The sequence below is a fragment of the Anthonomus grandis genome, chromosome 10, assembly GCF_022605725.1.
Source record: "Anthonomus grandis grandis chromosome 10, icAntGran1.3, whole genome shotgun sequence".
In the NCBI taxonomy this organism is placed as follows: Eukaryota; Metazoa; Arthropoda; class Insecta; order Coleoptera; family Curculionidae; genus Anthonomus; species Anthonomus grandis.
In genome coordinates this window covers 11577899-11601121 of record NC_065555.1, presented here as the reverse complement: position 1 = coordinate 11601121, position 23223 = coordinate 11577899, and the positions used below count along the sequence as shown (strand labels likewise).

General features: G+C 31.6%; 1 protein-coding gene and 1 pseudogene across 3 annotated transcripts in view; one reads left to right on the top strand and one right to left on the bottom strand.

Moving 5' to 3' along the window:
* LOC126741705 (tyrosine-protein phosphatase 10D) overlaps positions 1-21840 on the bottom strand; it is a 90821-nt gene extending 68981 nt beyond the window's left edge. For all 3 annotated transcript variants that reach the window (XM_050448242.1, XM_050448240.1, XM_050448243.1), the window contains exon 1: positions 21568-21840. In XM_050448242.1, the coding sequence (XP_050304199.1) occupies positions 21568-21615 (48 nt within the window). In that variant the 5' untranslated portion in view covers positions 21616-21840. The remainder of the gene's footprint in view (positions 1-21567) is intronic.
* LOC126741706 (uncharacterized) lies at positions 14370-16537 on the top strand (annotated as a pseudogene).
* Positions 21841-23223: the final 1383 nt, after the last annotated feature.

The following is a 23223-nucleotide window of genomic DNA, read 5'->3' as shown; positions in this document are numbered from 1 at the left end:
AGATTACAATTTTTGAAAGCCAACTTAGGCGAGACACAAAATAATAAACTTTTAGCGCCCGGTATTTAACGAATAATAATTATTGTACCTAGTTTGGTATTTTTGGCAAAATTGGTATATTCTGAGATCATGAACTCACTCCCAATTACCTTTTTAAATATCTGTTAAATTAGTTCGCTAGATAGAAAACGCTATAAAAATTCAATGTGTCTTTTTCAAAACAAACAAAAATAGGAAATATCAGTATCGGGTTATTGTATGAGATAATTTTAGTTGTGAAAAAAACTCTCAAACATTTGATAAATTCCCAGTCAATCACATCAATATTATCTACAGAAACCACCTTTTAATAACAGAGAAAAACTGTCGACCAATTACGAAAGAATATATCTTACTATGGTGAGATAAATTAATAATAGCCTGGAAACCCTAAGAAAACTCAAAACCTTAGGAAACTTCTCATGTAGGTCTCAATAAAATACATTGTTTGTATGTATCTTTTCATATCTTGTAATAAAATTTGTACAAAATGTACCCTGGACGTGTTCTCAACCAATTGCTAAAAATAAGTTCTCAATATTTCGTAAAGTTTGACTCATTACTTAAGACTAACCCTGTATAGGTATCTTATGCAATGTATGATATTAAACCGTAATTGACGTCACGAAACAACTAATTAACTTAATGGGTAAAAATCCACAATCTGTTTTCTGACTGCAATCACCCTTTCCATATTTCACCCTACCCTTATACCTCCGAGAAAATTAATTTCCTTTTTAGAAACACTCCTCGCTACTGTATAGATGAATATAGATTAGGGTTTCTTAAAAACCTACCTATACCTGCTCGAGCAACGGCTACTGCATTGACGAGCCCTTCGATGACATAGGTCCAGTTCAATAAATTACACAGTTGTGATTTACGATTACATAAAGGTTTATTGTACCTTTTGGTTAGTAATAATTAACAGGTATAGACTAATGAACGATTTACAATGTTGAAGTTAGTTATTTACCAGGGTTTACAATATTAGTTGACGTTACCAGCCTTCCAGAATCACAAGACCAATAGCAGGAACTTAGCAGGAACCAGGAACGGCATTAGCACTAACGTCACCTTGGTTTGTGCAGCTATTGACAACCACTGTTGCACTCACAACGTTGCACTCACTTTCAGTTCAGTTTTCCACCTTTACGCACACTTATTCACTATAGACCTTTTTACATAACTTAAACTACTTTATCGTAACAATTAGGTATACATATATGAACTTTAGACAAATACTTAAACGGAAGAGAGTGAGAGAGAGAGGAATTGCTTGCGCCAACTTGCTCTTGACTAACTTATTTTCTCGGTACTTTAAGCTTTGTGAATTCCTTCACTGGTGAAAGAAACCTTGTGTTTCGGGGGCGCGAGAGTAGGTACTTCTTTTTGCGGCGACGGAGTGAATACTGATTTTTTCTCGTGGGACTCGGGGTGAAATGTTGGGTAAAAAATGTGGGATGCACGTGTGTCATGGGGCCAACACTTAAGTGAACTTGAGGAGAAAAATGGATTTTTAAGTGCACTTAAGCTAAACTGGTAACAAAGGCGTTTCTCAAAAAGTAGGTAAAAACACATGTTGGGATTTAGGAGAAAGTTCAGGCAAAAATTATTTACTTGAGAAAAAAGGTATTATTCGTTTGACAACCATAAACTTCGATTCCATAAAATCATAAAATAAAATAAATTGTTAAAATTAACTTTTAACATACTCCCCCCTTTTGAAGGCTTTGCCTTCAACAAACAATATACATTATAACTTATAGACAAAACTTATCAAGAAATACTATGGTTAAACTAAGTTACTATCAGATTTGGGCAACGGGCATAATTTGGTTATATTTCTAGTAAATATTCCATTTTTAGTCCTAATTTTTACCAAGCGTATTTTACCATCTTTATTAGGTAAAGTGTCTACTACTCTGGCCAACGGCCAATCAAGAGGTTTGGTGTTCTCATCTTTAAGAAGAACAAGGTCATTTGTTTCAATATTGGGGACTGGGGACATCCATTTAGGCCTATTCTGAGGATTGTTGAGATACTCTTTGGTCCATCTAGTCCAAAAGAATTGTTGAATCTGACTTAACCTTTGCCAACGATCTAAGCGGTTTTCAGGAATTGACGAGACATTGGGCTCAGGGTACGAAACGAGAGGACTTCCAACTAAAAAATGTCCAGGGGTAAGACAAGTTAAGTCCAGTGGATCAGCTGATAGGGGAAAAAGTGGCCTGGAGTTTAAAATAGCCTCAATTTGTGCTAAAATAGTGGAAAAATCTTCAAAGGTTAAATTCTGGTTTCCAATTAATCTTCGTAAGTGATGTTTAGTACTTTTTATAGCTGCCTCCCAAAGACCACCCCAGTGAGGAGAGAAAGGAGGTATAAATTGCCACTGTATTTCATGGCATGAGAAAAATGCAGTCAATTGCTCTTGTGTCTGTTGTGACTTAAGCGTGTCATAAACTTCTTTAATTTGATTGCTGGCACCAGAGAAATTTGTACCATTGTCACTAAAAATTGTTGCCGGGCATCCACGTCTTGAAATAAAACGTTTAAAGCATGCTAAAAATGCTTGTGAAGAGAGACTTGATACTAGCTCCAAATGAACAGCTTTAGTGACCATGCATACAAATAAAGCGATATACGCCTTTTCAATTTTGGCGCGTCGAAGAGATGACGATTTAATAATAAATGGTCCTCCAAAATCGACACCTGTTGTTAAAAACGGTCTAGAAGGGACAACTCTGGATTTAGGGAGATCTGCCATAATTTGTTCTCCTGTTTTAAGCTTAAATTTATAGCATTGTAAACAGTTTATAGAGATCTTTTTTATTTCTCTTAATCCATTTAGCGGCCAGTATTTAAGACGAATATTTGACAATATCGTTTGAGGACCAGCATGTCCTAACCTAATGTGTTCTTTTTTCAGCAAGAGTCCAACAACATGGTTTTTTGAGGGCAATAAAATTGGAAATTTTTGATCAAATGATATGGGTGCTTGGGATAATCTGCCTCCAACCCTTATGAGATTGGAGGTATCGATAAAGGGGTTTAACCTAAGGACTTGCTTGTTTGAAATTTTTCTTTCTTCTGACTTTAGTTCACTGATTTCCTTTGAAAACGTTTGGTGTTGAACTTGCTTTACTATAAAAATTTCTGCAGCCTTTAATTCAGTTACAGCTAAAGCACCATAAAATTTTTTACCATTACCTTTACAATTATTTACAAATCTATGTATAAATGCAATAGTTCGTTGCAATCGCAATAAGTTAGAAAACCGATTAAAAAGTGTTATCCAGAAATCTTCGGAGTTAACAAGCAAGACCGTTTTTGCTTTTCTTGCTTCTTCTTCAGTGGAGCAAGGTCCCTTTTCATACATTTTTAAATTTAAATTCGGGTCCAGTAAGAACTTTGGGCCGTTCCACCAAAGCGTAGAGGTGAGAATCTGGTCTGCGGTAAATCCGCGAGAAAGATGATCAGCTGGATTATCCGCAGTTGGAATATGACGCCATTTGCAGTCTTGGGATAAAACCTGAATTTGAGAAATGCGGTTTGCTACAAACACATTGAAACGAGAAGGGTGGGCATTTAACCAAGCAAGTACAATCTCAGAGTCAGTCCAAAGATTAATGTTGTCAATTGAAAATCTTTCTTTTAATATGAAACACACACGAGTGACTAAATTGGAAAGTAAAAGTGCTCCACAGAGTTCCATGCGGGGAATTGTAATTTCTCTTATCGGGGCTACTCTACTTTTGGCAGTAATAAGTTGACAAGAGACATTTTTGTTAGGATAAAGGGCTCTTATATACACACACGCACCATATGCCTTCCTGCTGGCATCTGAAAATCCATGGATTTGAAGTGAACTGGGATTATTATTAGCTAGGAAAAAACGTGGAATTTTTAAACACATTAGTTGGGGAAGATCTTTAATAAAGGTGGTCCATTGGGTTAAAATGGGTTCTTTCAGGGGTTCATCCCAATTAATTTTTTCTTTCCAAATGTTTTGCATAATTAATTTAGCATTTACAACAATGGGAGCTATGAATCCTAAGGGGTCGTACATTTGCGCAATTTTAGATAAAACTATACGTTTAGTAATTATGCTTTCGGACCTAGTATCAGGTAAAGAGATAAAAAACTCATCTGAGTCGGGATTCCAGCCTACACCAAGGACTTTATTTGAAATTCCCTCGGTTTCTATGGTGAAACTTTCTTGGGACCCATTATCACAAGTTTTAGACAAAAATAAATTGCTATTTGAACACCATTTATGTAAGTGAAAATTTCCAATCTTGCAAAGTTCCAATAGCTGCCTATGTAATTCTACCAAATTTTCATAGGTATCTTGCCCACAGAGAACATCGTCCACGTAACATTGAGATAAAATAGCTTGAGACGCAAGAGGATAATCGTCTTTATGAATAATGGCAAGTTCATTCAGGGTGCGTGTAGCCAAATAGGGGGCACAGTTCGTGCCATAAGTGACGGTGAGTAATTCAATGCATTGCATTGGCTGAGAGGGATGGTCGCGCCATAAAATATTTTGCAGGTAAGTTTGATTTGGGTTAACGCGCACCTGTCTATACATTTTTTCGATATCAGAAGTGAGAGCGAATTTAAAACTTCGAAACCTAAGTAAAATATCAAACAGTTCAGGTTGAACTGTATATCCTTTATGCATTACGTCATTGAGTGATAGCCCAGAAGACGTTTTCATAGATCCGTCAAACACTACACGAAGTTTAGTGCTTGTACTGTCCTCACGAATTACACAGTGGTGAGGCAGAAAGTATCGATTTTTGTTATTTTCAGTTTTAAGGGAAAGGGGAATAATTCGTGCATGATTGAGTGAGATATATTCACCGATAAATTTTTTGTATTCAAGAAAAAGGTCAGGAGATTTTTGAAAACGCTTTTCTAAGTGGTGAAACCTTTTCTTGGCTAATGAATATGACTCTCCTAGCGGATGTGACTCTTGGGGCCTTTTAAGGGGTAAGTCGACTTGAAAATGACCATCTTTAAATACCGTGGTATTTTGAAAATTCTGTTCAACCATAGAATCTTCAGGGGATAGGGGTTTTTCGTGAGTGGGCGAAACATTTTCTAGTAACCAAAATTTCTCAATTAATGAGTCCAGTGAGCAATCTGAATTTAATGATTGCACTAAAAAGCAATTCTTAGAATTTGCCAAAGGGGTTTTGTGAACGAGAGCTTGGGAGGGGATTAATCCTGAAAGAATGTGGCCAAAGTAGGTACCTACCAACGTTAAAGAGTCCTTGTTAACCTTGGTGTATTCGCCTGAAAGAATGTGGTAGTATACATCTGCTCCCAACAATAAATCTATTGTAGAAGGCGTATCAAAGTAGGGGTCTGCAAGCGGTGTATTATTGGGAAGGTTCAACATAAATTTGTTGACTTTAAAGTGAGGGGATTTTTCTGTGATTTTGTCTAATACACAGCAGTTAACATTCAGGAAGTAATCGTGATTGTGACAGGAATGAATTCTCAGGGAAATTGCGTGATTAGAGTGCTTAATTTTGCCGCCAATACCAGAGATTTGTATTGGCTGCGTCTTAGGAGAGAGATCAAGTCTTTGAACCAGCGATTGGGTTACTATTGATATAGTACTCCCGGGATCTAATATTGCCTTTGCAATAATAAAATGACCATTCTTGTCGGGTATTTGAATCAATGAAGTACCTAATAAAACTTCATTATCTTCAGTGGCGAAAACTGACAAAGTCACAGGTTTATTAGCGTGAGGGCGATTCGAGTTAATTTCATTGCTTGTGCTTGGGATTTGTGGTTCTTGAGTCTGAGAGGAGCTTTGGCTTGAACCTTGATTCCGAGAATGGGAGCTATTTATGAGAAGCGAATTTCTGTTAAAATTTTGAGATCGTTCATTTTGGGTTTGAGGATTTGGCCTCCAATCTGAATTTCTGCTTTGCAAGGGCTGTGCTGCATCATCCATTGGATGCAAAAGAGAATGGTGTTTCATATGACAAATCTGGCACCTCTGAGATGTACAGTTTTTTACTTGATGCCTTGAACCGAGACAATTAAAACATAGATTATTATGATTAACAAAATCCTGTTTCTGTTTTAAACTAAGATCTTTAAATTTAAAACAAGTATAAATTTTGTGATCAGGGTGCTCACAAAAGGGACACTTTTGTCCTGCAACAAAATGTGAGCGAGAGTTTTGAGGAGAGTTTTGAGGTATGACTTGGTTGCCTTGGCGTTGCCCACCATGAGCATAGTGTGAAATTTTTTTAACAAAGGGAGTGTTGTGTTGAGAAGAACGTCTACGGGAATAATTTCTAGTTGAAGGGCTTTCAGAGAGATCTTCTAACACCGAACAACGCTTTTCTAAAAAGCTTAGAAATTCTTCAAGCTTAGGGACCACATGTGAGGAAGAGCGCATTTGAGAACCTCTCTCGGATATATATGCCTTTCTTGTGCCAAAGTCTAATTTTTGAGAAAAAATATAAATTAAAATTAAATCCCAGTGGTCTACTGGAATGTTTTGATTTTTCAGTGAATCAAAGTTCTGTTTTATGCAAACTATAAATTCCCTAAGTGTGTGTGAGGATACCTTATTTAGGATAGGAATGTCAACTAAATTTTTAATATGGGCAAAAATAATTGATAATTGATTATCATATCTTTGTCTAAGGGTATTTAGGGCAATTTGGAGGTTGTCAGTGGTCAATTGTAAATTATCGACCAAATTTAGGGGTTCATCTCTTAAATAAGATTTTAAATAAATTAATCTTTGAATATCAGAGAGAGATTGATTATCTAGAATAAGGGTAGAGAAAAGTTGAAAAAAGGCATTCCATTTAGTGATGTCTCCGTTAAATGGAGGTATGCTAATTTGGGGCAAACTAACATTTGGGGAATGAGAGTGTTGGGGAACTATATGTCTTACTTGAGTTGGCGCTTGCGGGGAAAGTTCTAAAATTTTACGTTGCATTTTAGCAACACACGTTAAGTATTTGTCTTCTACATCATCCTTGTCTACTTTACTTATATCTAAAACTACAATTTGTTTTTCTACCTCTTCAATATCTTTAAAAGCGTGGGTTAACATACTTTCACGTACCTGAATTTCTAAAAAGTCATGTATACTATCATTATTTTCTAAAAACCAATTAACAATTCGTGTTACTTTAGCCTTTAAATATCCGCGATTTTTAACCAACGCTTCTACTGATATTTCTATTCCTTCAGTCATTTTACTTTTTAGTTTTAGGCTTACAGAATAAACACAAAAAATTACGAGACAACCAGATGCTTATTTTTTGGGAATAGATTTTCTTTAAATTTAAACAATAATTGTTAAGAGAAAATAAACTAATTACCAATAAACAATTTAAAAGAAAAAGTAAAAAGTGAGTTGCTACTTATTTCCAAATAACAATTATAACAAGTAAAAATAACAAAATAACAAGGGACAAATAACTAAAAGGTTTGTTAGTAAGTAATTAACTAAAATACTGTTTACTCGAAGGACCACCGACACATATGTCGGAACCAATTATATACTTTTTACACAAGAAGTATGTTTTGTTTTTGCTTAGATGAATCGTAAAATCACAACTTGGGAAGATCCGGCTCGAAGGACCATGAATATAGATTAGGGTTTCTTAAAAACCTACCTATACCTGCTCGAGCAACGGCTACTGCATTGACGAGCCCTTCGATGACATAGGTCCAGTTCAATAAATTACACAGTTGTGATTTACGATTACATAAAGGTTTATTGTACCTTTTGGTTAGTAATAATTAACAGGTATAGACTAATGAACGATTTACAATGTTGAAGTTAGTTATTTACCAGGGTTTACAATATTAGTTGACGTTACCAGCCTTCCAGAATCACAAGACCAATAGCAGGAACTTAGCAGGAACCAGGAACGGCATTAGCACTAACGTCACCTTGGTTTGTGCAGCTATTGACAACCACTGTTGCACTCACAACGTTGCACTCACTTTCAGTTCAGTTTTCCACCTTTACGCACACTTATTCACTATAGACCTTTTTACATAACTTAAACTACTTTATCGTAACAATTAGGTATACATATATGAACTTTAGACAAATACTTAAACGGAAGAGAGTGAGAGAGAGAGGAATTGCTTGCGCCAACTTGCTCTTGACTAACTTATTTTCTCGGTACTTTAAGCTTTGTGAATTCCTTCACTGGTGAAAGAAACCTTGTGTTTCGGGGGCGCGAGAGTAGGTACTTCTTTTTGCGGCGACGGAGTGAATACTGATTTTTTCTCGTGGGACTCGGGGTGAAATGTTGGGTAAAAAATGTGGGATGCACGTGTGTCATGGGGCCAACACTTAAGTGAACTTGAGGAGAAAAATGGATTTTTAAGTGCACTTAAGCTAAACTGGTAACAAAGGCGTTTCTCAAAAAGTAGGTAAAAACACATGTTGGGATTTAGGAGAAAGTTCAGGCAAAAATTATTTACTTGAGAAAAAAGGTATTATTCGTTTGACAACCATAAACTTCGATTCCATAAAATCATAAAATAAAATAAATTGTTAAAATTAACTTTTAACAGTATGTATCTTTTCATATCTTGTAATAAAATTTGTACAAAATGTACCCTGGACGTGTTCTCAACCAATTGCTAAAAATAAGTTCTCAATATTTCGTAAAGTTTGACTCATTACTTAAGACTAACCCTGTATAGGTATCTTATGCAATGTATGATATTAAACCGTAATTGACGTCACGAAACAACTAATTAACTTAATGGGTAAAAATCCACAATCTGTTTTCTGACTGCAATCACCCTTTCCATATTTCACCCTACCCTTATACCTCCGAGAAAATTAATTTCCTTTTTAGAAACACTCCTCGCTACTGTATCGATTTTGTCCGTCTAGACTTATTATTTAATACCTTTTCAGAGTTATGATGGCTCTCGCAGGAAAACCCTCACAGTAATAGAGTTTGATAGTTTTCCTTTAATATTTATTACATTATATCATGCCTTAAAAAAGATTTAAGTGGGTTAAATAGAGCAGACCATTGGCATTATATTGCTGCAATAAAAACGTTTGGTCCCAGTTGCAAAATAATTATTACGTACATGTAGGATGAATAATGGTTTTGACTCATTCGACTGTCATTTCAACAGCTTTCTTAAGAACATTGGCTCGATTTATAAAATTGAATTTCATAGTTACTGACTTAAATAAAGTCAGAAAATACACTCTTTATAATTATTATTAGGTGTAATTATTAACGTAATGTGTGCAAAAAGTCACGAGTTTCAACTCACTTTCTCATGAATTAAGGAGTCATGTAAACAATGTTTTTGTATTACTGGACTAAATTGGGTAGATTGGGAAAAAAGTTTCTTTAAAAAAGTTTCCTTAAAAGAAAGAAAATATTTGTATTTGCAAGGCTCATCAGGTTTTATGAACTCATAAATCTAATTTAGAAATTAGGGTGAATCGGGTGTCAAACAGATGTGAACGATAAAACTGAAAACCACAACTAATTGGTTTATTTCTAAGTTTACTGCGGTTTATTTTTAACGAGACTTTAAATTTAAAACTGACTTGTTTCTGGCTATAGGTAAAACGTAGTTTTGACACCTTAGAACCTTTTTTAGAATTAAACAATTATCGGTACTAACAAAATAGTTTCTAGAGGTTACTAGGAATTTGCCACTCGAGATGCGAATCAATTCCAAAATAATAATGCATTTGATAAATTTATAAATTTATTTAGAGAAAGGAGTGAAATTTTTTCTTATAGATGTTTATATATTATTTTTCAGTTATCTTCTTGGGATATTATTCTAATATTCCATATGACCCAAAAAAAACATTTAATTAAAATGTGCTTCTCTTAAAATTAACCATAATTAGACTTAAATTACCAAAAACTCTATATCATACGAACAAACTTTAAAAATCTTCAAAAGCAACACATTTACAATGATAGTTATGTGGTAATCAAAGACTTAGAACTATGCTATGTGTATGGGGAATCTGAGTTAATAATTCTTAAGAGTTAAAAATTTAGGGATGTATTGAGAATCACAGATATTGAAAAGCACTTACTTAACGCCTAATTTACGACATAACAGGGATTTCGCGGCTTAAGTGGTTTTTTAAATAGTTACATATAAAGACCCTTGTAATAGATCTAAAATTTAAGGACTTATAAAATATAAATAATAAATAATAATTCCAGAATTAGAGTTAATGAAAAGCTCTTAATTAACACCCAATTTATTGTATAATTAAGATTGTTAACTGTTTACAGTTAAAGTGAGAATCCTTCTTAAAGATAAAGTGTTTTAATGTTTTATAATAAGTCTTTTTTTAAATTGTTTTAGATATCTTCAAATTGTTAGAATATTAGTAAGAAATTAGTAAGTTAGAGTTTAGAGTATTAAAGTAAAACTAAAATTAAGTTAAATTATTTCAATAGACATACTTATACCTTTCTTTGCTTGTGGACAATTAAAAAACGAATAGAAGTGTTTGAACATCAATAAGCATAACCCATGTTAAAAAGCAAATTCTTTGAAGGAAAACATATTTCTACTATGAGACTGTTATCATTATATAAAGGCATCTCATTCATAGATATTTATTACCCACAAGTCTTTCAATCTGAATAGTGTGATTCATGTTTCACACCTATTACATTTAAAACCTTAAACATATATATTTTTATTAAACATATAGATTTAATATTATGATCAGATCTAAAGAAAACAAAACTAAATAAGTACTCTAATCAAAGAATAATTAACAATTATTATAAACTCCTGTTAATTAGAATAAAAATTCTTTAATTTTGTTCCATCTTTCAAAGCAAGGACATAAACTGTATAATATAATTGCAGTTAAAAGTGAGTTAAAGGTCCGGTTTTACTTATTGAACTTCTTTAAAAAAATACTTTTGAGCCCACAGGCACACCTAAAAAACTCAAAAGCTGGGTACTTGAATCTCTTATGTTATATCCTTTACACATTATGATTTTATAGTAAACAGATAATATGATTTTGTAGATATAAAATCAAGTCTTTAAACAAGTGAAAGTGGTTCCTAATGATAAGTAAAACAGGTTCCCACAATGAGGTATATGACCCAATGAAATGTGTCAATATAATATAGAATTATGCTATAATGATAAGTCACTTAAAGAAACTTTTATTTTGTTTTAATATAAGGTCGAACATTCAAAATCTTTCATAAATAAACTAATATATTGGTTTTGTTTCATATTCATTATTTTCTATATTAAAAAAATTACTCAGGTTTACCTACTGGCCTATAGAAATGTCTTGAAAGAGCAATATGAATATTTAAGGCGATTTAATCATTTTTGAATTAGCTTCCAAATAATGTGGAAAAATGTTATTTAATGAACTGAAAAGGGAGCTGGTATTTTTAAAGATTTCTATAAGAGAAAAATATTTTTGGTATTACTGCTGCTGAAATTTCAATTTCATTTTATTCAATTTATTGATAAAATATAATAAAAATATTAGTGAAGCATCAAGTAAATTCAGAATTGATCTACTAGTCACTACATTTAAACATTTCAAGTATAAAATGCAAAATATTCTATCCCTATTTTATCACTTATAAGAAGTACAATATTTCTTTTTTCTGAAATATTTATAAAATAAATAGGTGTTAATCCTCTAGTTAGAATAAGAATTATTAGTAAATATCCAGTATAATTTTGAGGAAACATTCATGTAAGGTTTGATTTTGTATAAATCTTCAATTTTTTTAATTAGAATAAACTTCTTGGATTCTACATAATAAATATACTTTGCTGGGGATGTGTATTCTTTGTAGACGTAACTTAATCCAGAGCAATGGTATTGAGTAAGTTTTATGCCTAAGCATAATTCTCACTACAACTTTGGTGACCACCAATGGTAGACTGAAAAGTTGAGCATCCAGAATTAGTGCTTCAGTAGAATACCATTATCTTTAAATAAAATAATTTAAATTGTTATAAAAGGACAGAAAAAAATAACTTACAACTAAAGTAAATGCTCATGTTGTTTTTAGTGTTTTGTGTGAAATACTTTACCTTTAATGGGTTATCTCTAGCTGAAACCAAAACGCTAACACAAAACTATAAATGGAATACTGAAATTATAATATCTCAACTTTATAGAGCATATAGGTGCAAAATTCATATATTACTAAATTCCCGACATTGTCAAACCAATAAAAATATACTTCAATGATCAAGTGTACTGATCCACTATATTGAATACCATGTAAACTTATCATATGGGATATTGAAAACTATTAACAAGTCAAAGTCAACTTTTGTTTTTCTTATGAGCAACATATTGAATTTTTTAAATTTCCCTTTAGAAATGCTCTTTAACCAGATATAGCATGTTTATTTTCAGTCATAATAAATAATTAAAATTAATAAAATTAAGATTTCATGCTGATAGGCTTTGATATTTCTCTTTAATTTCCTTGTAGTGATGTTTGCTGTGTGTTTTATTCACCTGGGTGCCTATCAAAGTAGAATTTATTTATCAACAGATTTCTATCTAGTGAAAAGCATTTAGCAAACATATTTGCTGTGTCCTTAATATGCATGCTAACCTTATATTTTAGAAGGAATATTAAATGCCACTCTTCCTTTCATTAAATGACCAAAAGTAATTTGGCACACTATCAACACACCATCCCTATGATGAATAGTTGCTATTCTAAGTTCAAAGAAGTAAATGACAAATTATTTATAGGTACTTGATTGTTCAATTTTTTAAATTCCACTCTGTATCTTCAACCATTCCCAACATCCTATTTAAATAAAGTCAGTTGTTTACAAAACAATTACTTTTTAAGCACCTCATTATTAAAACTTAACAAATCAGCCAATAGTTAATAATGTTGTCTATATCCTGATTTGAATGATTAGAATAATTTTGATTATATTTATACTGTAATTGTATTACTACTTCTGGGTGTAGTGCTTAATTAACTTATACACATACAGTTTACATAGTACATCAAAAAAGATAAAATAATATTAATTAAAAAGAATTACTTAAAAGGTTAATTAAAACACTTACAAACAATATTTTTCACATAAGACACATACTAAAACAAAAGACAGAAAAAAATTAAAATCTAAATTAAAATACACGGCAAAAGAATAGAACACATTGGTTATTTCATAATGCTTCATCCTCCCTTTTTTAGAATACAAAATAAAATATAGGGTATTCTTTATAAAAATGTAGACCCTTTGCCATTTTAGTCAATGAAAGATATTAATTTCATTTTTAATGACTCTGTATAATGCTGATTAGATCAGGCTATACAAAGTTAATCACAATTGGCTCTTGAAGTGATTAAAATTTGAACTTTTAAGTAACTTAAATAGCTGAGAAATAAACAATTAATTATATATTATATTATTACCAAATGTTAATAAAATAAAATAAACATTAAACATAGGTATATTGAAATATGATTAAGAGACTCAAAATGAAGCAGTGAAGATCTAAAAATATATAGGGTGTTCTATTTGAAAAATGTAAGGTGTTTGAAAAATTAAAAGTGATTTAAGCCTTATTTCTACCGAAAAGGCGTAGTCGTATATTTTAAAACTTCATGTGTAAAAAAACTTATATTTTAGCTAAAATTTAGAAACTGATACTCATAAATTAAGCAAATGATTTATTGAAATAAACTCACTAGATAATAACGTAGGTTAGAATTTACTAATCTACTCGATATATCATCCAACGTTGATTTTAAGTGACGTTTTGCATTTAGAGTTGATATTTTCAGGACGAATAATAAACGCTCGTTGCGGGGAAACCCAGAATGAAGATTTTTGGATTTCCCGTAACGGGCGTTTGCTTGTAAAAACCTTTGCGCTGCGGTTCATTTATTCTCATTGTTTGGTTGGTGATTTGTGTGTGTATTTTTCTCAATTTTTAATTAAACGTTAAAATGAATAGTGACACTGGGTCAAGTGATAATAATACGGACGACGAGAGAAGAAACCCTGGTTCTTCTACAAAAGAAAGGAAAAAAGCAAAATATGTGCAAAATTATAAGGAAAGTTGGGAAGATTTACCCCACTTTAAGGGATAGTTGAGTAAAAGTAAAAAAGGCAGAAATTATGCATATTGCAAACCCTGTAACAAGGATATTAATATTAGTTGTGGAAAAGATTCTTTAATTAAACATAGCCAAAGCAAGGGGCATGAACAAAATGCGAAAGATATTCTAAAACAAAGAACCTTAACTTCGTTTGCATGTGCCGTTCCAGGAGAAAAAAGCTAAAGGAAAACATAAAAAAAGGTAAACATAGCTTTATTAAAAATTAGTATAATTTGCTAAAAAAATTGATTTTAACTTTTAGGAGAAATAAGATTATGTGCGTTTATCGCTGAACATAATTTGCCGTTTGCAACAATGGACCATTTAGTGAAAATTGTGACAAAAATCTGCTCCGACTCGAAAGTGGCTCAAGGTTTGGCTTGCGGCAGGACCAAAACAACAGGTATTGTGAAAAATGGTTTGGGGCAGCATGCGTTTGAGATTCTCTGTGAGCATCTTCAAAAAAATAAATTTTCATTGATAGTCGACGAATCGACCGACCGAAGCTGCGAAAAGACTCTTTGTATGGTTGCCAGAGGTTATCAAAATAATACCATCAAGGACGATTTTCTGGGGTTGATAAAGGTTTCTTCAGCGGACTCTAGTTCACTATATAATCATATTATTGAGTTTATGCAGAGCAATAATATTAATTATAAAAAAAACATGATAGGGTTCGCGTCGGATGGTGCAAATGTTATGATGGGTCAACATAAATCAGTTATGGCATTGCTAAAAAAAGAATCATTATACACTATGAGATGCATTTGTCACTCATTTCATTTGTGTGCCTCTTATGCCTGCCAAAAATTACCACGATTTGTTGAAGACTTAATAAAGATATTTATAATTATTTTAACTGCAGTCCCAAATTCAGAGTTTCAAGAATTTTGTGTGACACAAAAGTTCACAAAATCTTACATCCCGCACAAACCTGCTGGCTTTGCGTGCATTCTGCGATATCCCGAATCCTTGAGCAATATAATGCCCTAAAACTTTTCTTACAGATGCAGTAAGTCAAAAAGATCTACTGGCTGCTGAAAATATTTTAACAAAACTCAGAGATCCTACTACTAAATTATTTTTACAATTTTTGGATTTTATATTCCCTTTTTTTAATAACCTTAATAAGGAAATGCAATCTGAGTCACCAAAAGTCCATGTTATTTATAAAAACATTAGTAACATTTTAAGAACTATATTTGATTGTTTTTTAAAGCGAGATTATATAACAAATACAATTATTTAAAATATTAACTTTAAAAATCCCGAGAATTTTTTGGTGATTGAAAATATATATTTGGGAGGAAATGTTGAACAGACGATTTTAACGGAAAGTATTTTAAATGAACAATTATTATTTTTTCGCCTAAAATGTCTAGATTTTTATATAGAAGGTTGTTCCCAAATACTCGAAAGATTTCCTTTAAAAGACAATATATTGAAAACAAGAAAAACTCAGGGTGATAGACCCAGAAGTAGTCAAACCAGGATCTGTTTCTTCAATTGTCAATATAGCTGCAGCATTTCCTAATTTAATAGAATTTGGTAACTTACAAAATCAGTGGTGCCTTCTACGGAATACAGCAGAAATTCAAACATTTTCAAAGGAAGTGATAATATTTTGGCAACAGGTTGAGAATATTAAAATGGGTGATAAAACCGCACCATTTCAGACATTGACTAATTTTGTTAAAAACATTCTTTGGTTGCCTGTGTCATCAGCAAATGTTGAAAGAAAATTTTCTCAATTTAATTTGATTAAAACTAACCAAAGGATGTCTTTAAATGTGAATAGTTCCTCTTCTCTTCTTCATACCAAAGAGTTTATAGGAGAAAAAATTGTTTCGACTTTACTATAGAAAAAAAATTAATTGACAGTATGAACAGCAGCACTATATATAAAGAGTAATACCTACATAGGTATATACCTAGATTACCTAGTCGAATTTGTTATGCTGCTAGCGCTAAAGGCTACTAGAGATTTAAGTATTTAGTTCATTATTGAGTATTAATTATTAAGTATTTAATTAAATTAAGTTTAAATTAAGTTATGGCCGATTGCAGGCTAAAGCAATACTTTAGGTACCTACATAGGTAGGTAGGTACAATGTATATACCTACAATATAATGTATATTATATTCTGTAACACTTTCATATATTATATAATATTTTGTATAATTTTTTTGGTAAAAATAAATTTTCTGTAAAAAATCATGTGTTGGGTCTCATTTATTGTAGAAAACATAGATAATAAAATATGTATGACTTAAAAAAAATTGTTGCATCAAATTACGACAATATTAATTTCTACTGATTTTTTCTCCAATCTACTGAAAAGTCAGTTACATCTATCGAAAGTTACAGCGACAATCTGGCAGCACTGGCGGCTACCCTGCAGTGCTGAAAATATTTTAGACTGATGGGTGCCAAATTTTAAGAAAAATGCTCACTATATTGAATACTATGTAAACTTATCATATGGGATATTGAAAACTATTAACAAGTCAAAGTCAACTTTTGTTTTTCTTATGAGCACCATATTGAATTTTTTAAATTTCCCTTTAGAAATGCTCTTTAACCAGATATAGCATGTTTATTTTCAGTCATAATAAATAATTAAAATTAATAAAATTAAGATTTCATGGTGATAGGCTTTGATATTTCTCTTTAATTTCCTTGTAGTGATGTTTGCTGTGTGTTTTATTCACCTGGATGCCTCTCAAAGTAGAATTTATTTATCAGTGGATTTCTATCTAGTGAAAAGCATTTAGCAAACATATTTGCTGTGTCCTTAATATGCATGCTAACCTTATATTTTAGAAGGAATATTAAATGCCACTCTTCCTTTCATTAAATGACCAAAAGTAATTTAGCACACAATCAACACACCATCCCTATGATGAATAGTTGCTATTCTAAGTTCAAAGAAGTAAATGACAAATTATTTATAGGTACTTGATTGTTCAATTTTTTAAATTCCACTCTGTATCTTCAACCATTCCCAACATCCTATTTAAATAAAGTCAGTTGTTTACAAAACAATTACTTTTTAAGCACCTCATTATTAAAACTTAACAAATCAGCCAATAGTTAATAATGTTGTCTATATCCTGATTTGAATGATTAGAATAATTTTGATTATATTTATACTGTAATTGTATTACTACTTCTGGGTGTAGTGCTTAATTAACTTATACACATACAGTTTACATAGTACATCAAAAAAGATAAAATAATATTAATTAAAAAGAATTACTTAAAAGGTTAATTAAAACACTTACAAACAATATTTTTCACATAAGACACATACTAAAACAAAAGACAGAAAAAAATTAAAATCTAAATTAAAATACACGGCAAAAGAATAGAACACATTGGTTATTTCATAATGCTTCATCCTCCCTTTTTTAGAATACAAAATAAAATATAGGGTATTCTTTATAAAAATGTAGACCCTTTGCCATTTTAGTCAATGAAAGATATTAATTTCATTTTTAATGACTCTGTATAATGCTGATTAGATCAGGCTATACAAAGTTAATCACAATTGGCTCTTGAAGTGATTAAAATTTGAACTTTTAAGTAACTTAAATAGCTGAGAAATAAACAATTAATTATATATTATATTATTACCAAATGTTAATAAAATAAAATAAACATTAAACATAGGTATATTGAAATATGATTAAGAGACTCAAAATGAAGCAGTGAAGATCTAAAAATATATAGGGTGTTCTATTTGAAAAATGTAAGGTGTTTGAAAAATGAAAAGTGATTTAAGCCTTATTTCTACCGAAAAGGCGTAGTCGTATATTTTAAAACTTCATGTGTAAAAAAACTTATATTTTAGCTAAAATTTAGAAACTGATACTCATAAATTAAGCAAATGATTTATTGAAATAAACTCACTAGATAATAACGTAGGTTAGAATTTACTAATCTACTCGATATATCATCCAACGTTGATTTTAAGTGACGTTTTGAATTTAGAGTTGATATTTTCAGGACGAATAATAAACGCTCGTTGCGGGGAAACCCAGAATGAAGATTTTTGGATTTCCCGTAACGGGCGTTTGCTTGTAAAAACCTTTGCGCTGCGGTTCATTTATTCTCATTGTTTGGTTGGTGATTTGTGTGTGTATTTTTCTCAATTTTTAATTAAACGTTAAAATGAATAGTGACACTGGGTCAAGTGATAATAATACGGACGACGAGAGAAGAAACCCTGGTTCTTCTACAAAAGAAAGGAAAAAAGCAAAATATGTGCAAAATTATAAGGAAAGTTGGGAAGATTTACCCCACTTTAAGGGATAGTTGAGTAAAAGTAAAAAAGGCAGAAATTATGCATATTGCAAACCCTGTAACAAGGATATTAATATTAGTTGTGGAAAAGATTCTTTAATTAAACATAGCCAAAGCAAGGGGCATGAACAAAATGCGAAAGATATTCTAAAACAAAGAACCTTAACTTCGTTTGCATGTGCCGTTCCAGGAGAAAAAAGCTAAAGGAAAACATAAAAAAAAGGTAAACATAGCTTTATTAAAAATTAGTATAATTTGCTAAAAAAATTGATTTTAACTTTTAGGAGAAATAAGATTATGTGCGTTTATCGCTGAGCATAATTTGCCGTTTGCAACAATGGACCATTTAGTGAAAATTGTGACAAAAATCTGCCCGGACTCGAAAGTGGCTCAAGGTTTGGCTTGCGGCAGGACCAAAACAACAGGTATTGTGAAAAATGTTTTGGGGCAGCATGCGTTCGAGATTCTCTGTGAGCATCTTCAAAAAAAGAAATTTTCATTGATAGTCGACGAATCGACCGACCGAAGCTGCGAAAAGACTCTTTGTATGGTTGCCAGAAGTTATCAAAATAATACCATCAAGGACGATTTTCTGGGGTTGATAAAGGTTTCTTCAGCGGACTCTAGTTCACTATATAATCATATTATTGAGTTTATGCAGAGCAATAATATTAATTATAAAAAAAACATGATAGGGTTCACATCGGATGGTGCAAATGTTATGATGGGTCAACATAAATCAGTTATGGCATTGTTAAAAAAAGAATCATTATACACTATGAGATGCATTTGTCACTCATTTCATTTGTGTGCCTCTTATGCCTGCTAAAAATTACCACGATTTGTTGAAGACTTAATAAAGATATTTATAATTATTTTAACTGCAGTCCTAAATTCAGAGTTTCAAGAATTTTGTGTGACACAAAAGTTCACAAAATCTTACATCCCGCACAAACCTGTTGGCTTTGCGTGCATTCTGCGATATCCCGAATCCTTGAGCAATATAATGCCCTAAAACTTTTCTTACAGATGCAGTAAGTCAAAAAGATCTACTGGCTGCTGAAAATATTTTAACAAAACTCAGAGATCCTACTACTAAATTATTTTTACAATTTTTGGATTTTATATTCCCTTTTTTTAATAACCTTAATAAGGAAATGCAATCTGAGTCACCAAAAGTCCATGTTATTTATAAAAATATTAGTAACATTTTAAGAACTATATTTGATTGTTTTTTAAAGCGAGATTATATAACAAATACAATTATTTAAAATATTAACTTTAAAAATCCCGAGAATTTTTTGGCGATTGAAAATATATATTTGGGAGGAAATGTTGAACAGATGATTTTAACGGAAAGTATTTTAAATGAACAATTATTATTTTTTCGCCTAAGATGTCTAGGTTTTTATATAGAAGGTTGTTCCCAAATACTCGAAAGATTTCCTTTAAAAGACAATATATTGAAAACAAGAAAAACTCAGGGTGATAGACCCAGAAGTAGTCAAACCAGGATCTGTTTCTTCAATTGTCAATATAGCTGCAGCATTTCCTAATTTAATAGAATTTGGTAACTTACAAAATCAGTGGTGCCTTCTACGGAATACAGCAGAAATTCAAACATTTTCAAAGGAAGTGATAATATTTTGGCAACAGGTTAAGAATATTAAAATGGGTGCTAAAACCGCACCATTTCAGACATTGACTAATTTTGTTAAAAACATTCTTTGGTTGCCTGTGTCATCAGCAAATGTTGAAAGAAAATTTTCTCAATTTAATTTGATTAAAACTAACCAAAGGATGTCTTTAAATGTGAATAGTTCCTCCTCTCTTCTTCATACCAAAGAGTTTATAGGAGAAAAAATTGTTTCGACTTTACTATAGAAAAAAAATTAATTGACAGTATGAACAGCAGCACTATATATAAAGAGTAATACCTACAAAGGTATATACCTAGATTACCTAGTCGAATTTGTTATGCTGCTAGCGCTAAAGGCTACTAGAGATTTAAGTATTTAGTTCATTATTGAGTATTAATTATTAAGTATTTAATTAAATTAAGTTATGGCCGATTGCAGGCTAAAGCAATACTTTAGGTACCTACATAGGTAGGTAGGTACAATGTATATACCTACAATATAATGTATATTATATTCTGTAACACTTTCATATATTATATAATATTTTGTATAATTTTTTTGGTAAAAATAAATTTTCTTTAAAAAATCATGTGTTGGGTCTCATTTATTGTAGAAAACACAGATAATAAAATATGTATGACTTAAAAAAAATTGTTTGCATCAAATTACGACAATATTAACTTCTACCAATTTTTTCTCCAATCTACTGAAAGGTCAGTTACATCTATCGAAAGTTACAGCGACGAACTGGCAGCACTGGCGGCTACCCTGCAGTGCTGAAAATATTTTAGACTGATGGGTGCCAAATTTTAAGAAAAATGCTACACTCCATTTTCCATATAAGGCTAACATATCATTGGTCATCAATCACCCTGCATAGATAACTAGAAATCATTGTAAGCAGAAGACTGCAATAAACAAAAGAGGATACTAAATACCTAAAATTCACTACAAATAACATCAGTGTTTCAAGTCTTTCTCTATTGTGACTTTTTGACAACAGATTGCTATTAGCTGCTTAAGACAATATTTACTAATATGTGGACTTGTGTGATGACATATTTTATCTGCTGTTGATCTTGATTTGTATTAATACCATTGATTAAATACACCAAATATTCAATCAACATTAATACACAGCATTTATTGTAAATGGTTTGCTGTAAATAAATTGACTAATATTTTTTTATAATTCAGGCATTTGGGCAAAATAAAAGTATAAATAGGAACCAAAACAAAACCATAGATTTGTAGATAAAAATTTCTGGCATTTTAGAAAACTTTCTTTAGAAATCTATCCTAAAAAACCATATCTTTTGACTTCAGACACATACATATATATGCAGTACAGGTACAAATATATCTCCAGGCACTAGATACTATTCTAGGTACAATAATTAGATTATTACCCATCACCATAAGCATACCGTACCTTGGCAAAAGCTGAGCAAAGAAACAAAACACACATAAACGGGGTCATTTTAAAATGGGGCCAAAACCTGGTACCAGCACTAGACAACACAACACATTAACAAAAAAATGCACAACGAAATTCTAAACCTACGGATACACAAATAAGATATACAGGACATTGGACATCACGATAATTTTATGAATTTATTCGGTTTTGAACACGTTAGTAGATATGTTGTTATTTTTTACGGACAACACTCCATACGATCGCCATCTCGCAACAGATGATCTCGATTTCTAATAAGTAAGTAAATAAATAAAAAGGAATGAAGTTGGAAAACGTCACAGTTGTCAACTGTCATTGCTTGACAGGCGATTCCATAGACAGTACAATTTAGGCCTAGTCTTCATAGTGTAACAACGCAACGTAATTTCTATGACGTCCTTTTATTTTTTATTTCAATATAAGGCAGAACCAATTTACCAAAATAATATTAGGTAATACTAAATACTAGAAAATATAATGATACAAATAATACAAAAAATATATATTAAGATCAAACGTCAGAAGCGTAAATCAGAATAAATACTCATTAACAAAGCTAAAACTTCAACAAAAATAATTTAACACTACGGAAGGAACGTAAGTTAAAATATAAGATTGACAATTTTTGATCTAAATAACCCGAAGCCAGGAAAATTAAAGTCAAATATCGCATTATTGTTTTACAACACAACAGGTTATTAGCCAAGCAAAGTAGTACACTACACAGAATACAGAAATAGATCCAGAAAAAAATTAGAACAGATAAAGTAAGCAATTAAATTCTAAACTGCTAAAAGTTTAAATATACATTGTCAAAAATAAGTACTCATCCAGACATTAGTAGGGTTTCTCACTCAGAAGTTTTTATATAGTTAATTTTAAATATTTTCAAATCACAAGACAATTTGACTACGAACCAAAACGCTTTATTTTATTCTCGTCACATGTTTCGCAAATAACGGATTTTAGGGAGAAGATTAAAACTTAGTAGAGTTCTTCTCCTCCCGAAGATGTTCACATCGTTAGCGAAACATGTGTTGAGAATTAAAGAAAGAGTTTTGGTTAGTGGTAAAATTGTCTTGTGATTTAAATGGTACTAGAAGAAAATGTTGTAACACGAGAAAGCAAGCTTATATGCTTCTTTAAACTAAAGGAATTAAATAAATGTAACAGAACTCCTAGTAACATAATTTATGTTTGACTCTTCAGCCCGGATAAATGTTTGAGGATTTTCGGTTAGAGGCATCTTCAAACCAGAAAAAAGGTGTTACAGTTAGCAGCTGGAGAATGGGAATTACATATTACATACAAGTTTCTAAGTTTAAACAATATAATGCAGAATTATAATTATGTTTCTTTAATTGTCAGATTCATTGGTTTGTTGAAATGAGTTCTACTCTAATAGTAATTCATTAAGCATGCTCATACATCCACCATAAGAAGTTTTTTTTTGAATGACCTAGTATAAAACACTAATCAATTCTTTTGATCCCAGCCAATGCTCTGTAATTAAGACAATGCTGGGTTCATTGGTGGTTCAGTGTGTTCGTGCAAATTTATTGATAATTCCTATGTTTCATTACGTATAGATTGAATATTTAAAAGTAGTAAAGAAAGTTCTTTAGAGTT